Source organism: Rosa rugosa, chromosome 1 (genome assembly GCF_958449725.1).
Source record: "Rosa rugosa chromosome 1, drRosRugo1.1, whole genome shotgun sequence".
Lineage (NCBI taxonomy): Eukaryota > Viridiplantae > Streptophyta > Magnoliopsida > Rosales > Rosaceae > Rosa > Rosa rugosa.
Genome location: NC_084820.1, coordinates 37519592 through 37523638, shown reverse-complemented (window position 1 = coordinate 37523638; position 4047 = coordinate 37519592). Strand labels below are relative to the sequence as shown.

At 36.8% G+C, this 4047-nt stretch overlaps 1 protein-coding gene across 1 annotated transcript; it reads left to right on the top strand.

The window, feature by feature from the left end:
* The first annotated feature begins 927 nt into the window (after positions 1-927).
* LOC133727259 (G-type lectin S-receptor-like serine/threonine-protein kinase At2g19130) lies at positions 928-2031 on the top strand. Its single transcript, XM_062154864.1, has one exon. It carries the CDS (start codon positions 928-930, stop codon positions 2029-2031), a length of 1104 nt encoding a protein of 367 aa, XP_062010848.1.
* Positions 2032-4047: the final 2016 nt, after the last annotated feature.

Here is a 4047-nt window from a genome sequence, read left to right as displayed (position 1 = left end):
TTTCCAACGCAAAACATATTGTTTTTCCATTTCTTTTTCATAGTTGCGTTGGAAACTTGCTAGGGAAGCCTTCCTCTATTTCGTAGGATTTCCTGGTTGGACTAGGAAAGCTTATTTCTTCATTTCTGCTCAAATGTGTGGGCCGTTTTCTCTCATATTCGTTCGTCTTGATGTTCGCATGCTCCTCTTTCCATTCGTGCGTTCATTTCCACTTTTTAGCTCGGAGGTCCTGAAAATAGAAACTGTATTAAAAATAGAAACTTTCTAAAATTGAAAAATAGAAACTTACTAAAAATGAAAAATAGAAACTTTCCTAAACTGAAAATGGAAACTTGCCAGAAATGAGAAATGAAAACTACAAAATGGAAACTTTCTACAATAAGGAACTTTCCCAATCAAAGAATGGAAACTTTCCAAAAACAAGGATTTTTCAAGGAAATGGCGCAGAAAAATGTAGAGAAATGCAGTTAAAACGTCGCATTAAAATGCTCCTATCACAAGCACATGACGTTTCTCAGAGTAATGAAACAATTAGATACATAGTTATATTAATAAATATATTTGGATCCATAAGACACCAAGTTAGACACTTGATAAACACAAAAAACTCCTTGCAATTATGAGAACAAATGAAAACTACTATGAAAAACCATTTGATTTTCCAGTCTGTGCTAGTCTTGTTATGTTACACTACTTGTACTCTCAAGGCTATTGAGATTCTGTTACCAGGCCAATCTCTTAGTGGGGACCAGAAGATCACCTCTCCTGGTGGCATTTTTGAACTTGGTTTCTTCACACCAGGTAACTCTCAAAACTATTACATAGGCATCTGGTACAAAAATCTACCCAATCAAACAGTTGTTTGGGTGTCAAACAGAAACCAACCTGTTTCTGATCCCATTTCTTCAACATTTCTACTCCTTGAAAATGGAGACTACTTGGATTGTGGTTGGAGTACTTGCAGGCACCGTTACTCTCTTTAGCATTGTGCTGGTAGTTGTCAGACATAGACAGTCTATTGGAGCATTGGTGTCTTTTGAGGATTCTCTAGTGCTGTTCAACTACAGAGATTTAACAAAAGCAACAGAAAACTTGTCAGAGAAACTTGGAGAAGGAGCTTTCGGTTCAGTTTTCAAGGGGATATTGCCTGATTCAACTCCCATAGCAGTGAAACAACTAAAGAGTCTGTTGCAGGGTGAAAAGCAATTCCAGGTTGAAGTGAGAACTCTTGGGGCGATCCAACACATTAAACTTGTTCGCCTACGTGGGTTTTGTGCAGATTCTACAAGAAGACTCTTAGTTTATGACTACGCGCCAAATGGCTCTCTACAATCTGTTCTAGTTCAAAACCATCCACTAATCTTAGATTGGAAAGCAAGATATCATATTGCCATAGGCATTGCGAGAGGATTGGCTTACCTCCATGAGGACTGTAGAGATTGTATAATACACTGTGACATTAAGCCAGAGAACATTTTGTTGGATGAAGAATATAGTCCAAAAGTTGCAGATTTTGGTCTTGCAAAACTCATTGGCAGACACCATAGTCGAGTTCTGACAACTGTGAGAGGGACTGTTGGATATCTAGCACCAGAATGGCTTACAGGTGAAGCCATCACTCCAAAAGCCGATGACTTCAGCTATGGAAAGTTGCTGTTTGAGGTTATATCTGGAAGGAGAAACAGTGAAGGGTTAGATGATGGATTGGAAAACTACACTCCTACTCGGGTTGCAAATGTAGTAACTAAAGGACAAGATGTTCTTACCCTAGTTGATTACAGGTTGGGAGGTAATGCTGACAAAGATGAACTCATTAGAGCATGCAAAGTTGCGTGTTGGTGTATTCAATATGAGGAGAAGGATAGGCCAACAATGAGGCAGGTTGTTCAAATTCTCGAAGGAGCTTTAGATGTTGGTATACCCCCGATCCCAAAGTTTCTCCAACACCTTCCCGGAAGTTCAATGGACGCAAATCAAGCAATCAATTACCAAGAACCTACTTCAAGTTCAGAAATCATATTCCTTAGCTGATGAGTGGCTTTGAAGATTAGCAACTGTTAAGTGGAAAACTAAAAAGGATACACAATTCCAGACCAAAATTAAGTAACCTCTTCTTGTTGTTTGCTTTAGGAGTGCATTCCCATTGGATTGTCACTAGTTGGACAAGATTTGTATTCAGTGACAAATTTTCATATGCTGCATTATCAATAAAATTTATGTGATTTTACGGTTATTTCAACGCAAGAAAACTTCAACAAGCTTTGTTCTATATACTGTATAGTTCGTTAATTTCAAAGCGGAGCTCCGCTCTGGATAGAATCTGTGTGTGTGTGTGTCTATATATATATATATATATATATAGAATTTTTCTCAGGCGCGAACGTCCGTATCAAAATTTCGGTACGGATTTCCGGTTTTCACCCACTTTCCTATCACATATTTTGATCTTAACTGTTCAGTTTTTAGGTCCTAATGTATAGATCATCTCTGCAAAATTTCAGCCAATTTGGTGATTGTTAAGGCATCCAAAACTGCAATTTACACGAACGAACCGAATCTGTCGAACCGGAACTGTTCGTGTACATTGTTGTAATTTGCAGTTTTGGATGCCTTAACGATCAACAAATTTGTTGAAATTTTGCAGAGGTGATCTATATATTAGGACCTAAAAACTGAACGGTTAAAATGTGAAAATGTGATCGGAAAGTGGGGAAAAACGGGAAATCTGTACCATAGCCGGACTGTATATATATATATATATATATATATATATATATATATATATATTTTTTTTTTTTTTTTTTTTTTTTTTTATGTCATTCTAAAATGGTGGCTGATAGAGTCATTTGAGTGTTCTGGTCCATATCTGTCATTTCAAAATGGTGGCTGATAAAGTGCGTATTTAGAGTTTATGGTCACTTTTCGGTTGCAGATCCACATCTCGACCGTTTAGGTTTTATGTACTAATGTATAGATCATCTCTGCAAATTTTCAGCCAAATTGATGATCGTTAAGGTATCTAACTCGCTTAAACCAATGGACGAACTGAATATGTCTAACCTGAACCATACTAGCTTTAAGACAGTTATCAATGTCTTAACGATCATCAATTTTACCATCTATTTTACCATGGAAGTTGTCACGATGTGGGCAAATACCAATCTCTCCCAGAATCATCTCCATATGATCACATACCGTTCCATACCATGCTTTTGTTAGGCTGATTTTCCCAATGAAGAAACCCTACCCTTTCTGCCCTTTGACGTTTTCAACGTATGAAGCTATCCACTATATATTACTGATGAGTCATAGAAACTGCCAGAGTTGAACAGCTGATGTTCTAAAAATTTATCAGATCGACATACCCACATTGCCAAATCCTTACTCAAAATCACAAGAGAAAATCCAATTCAACTCTTTTTAGATTTCATATATATCCTAGTCGTCAAGACACAAAAACTTCCAAGTTTGAAGAAAGAACTCTGTGATTCACTTGTATTTTTAAATGTTACTTGTGAAAAAGAACATTACATGATGTAGTAATTAGTATCGACGTCCTTTCCTGAAAAGGGTATTATTATTCATTTAATTTTAAAGACCATATACGGATCTTTGATTAATGGTTACCTCAGCTGGTTCATTTGGATTTTTTGACACGAGATTTTGGCGTTCTTTCTCCAAGTAAACAATGACAGTCAAAGACTTTAGTTTCTGATAAAAAATATAAAATGAATTTTCTTAAACTATCTGATTGAGCCAGCATTAGTTACCTTGACTGCAGCTTTGATGCTGCGAGAAACAGTCTATGCAATTGGTGAATCAGATTTAAGTTATCTATTATCTAACTCACTTAAACCAATGGACGAACTGAATCTGTGCACCATGTACCGTACTAGCTTTGAAGTTATCAATGCCTTAACGGCCATCAATTTGGCTGAAATTTTGCAGAGATGATCTATACATTAGTACCTAAAAACTGAACGGTCGAGATGTGGATATGAGACCGAAAAGTGACCCTAAACTCTAACCTCACACGTTAATTTCAGA

What these genes read in the sequence shown, in the direction of transcription:
- LOC133727259 (XM_062154864.1), top strand. Translation starts at nt 928, where the DNA reads ATGGAGACTACTTGGATTGTGGTTGGAGTACTTGCAGGCACCGTTACT.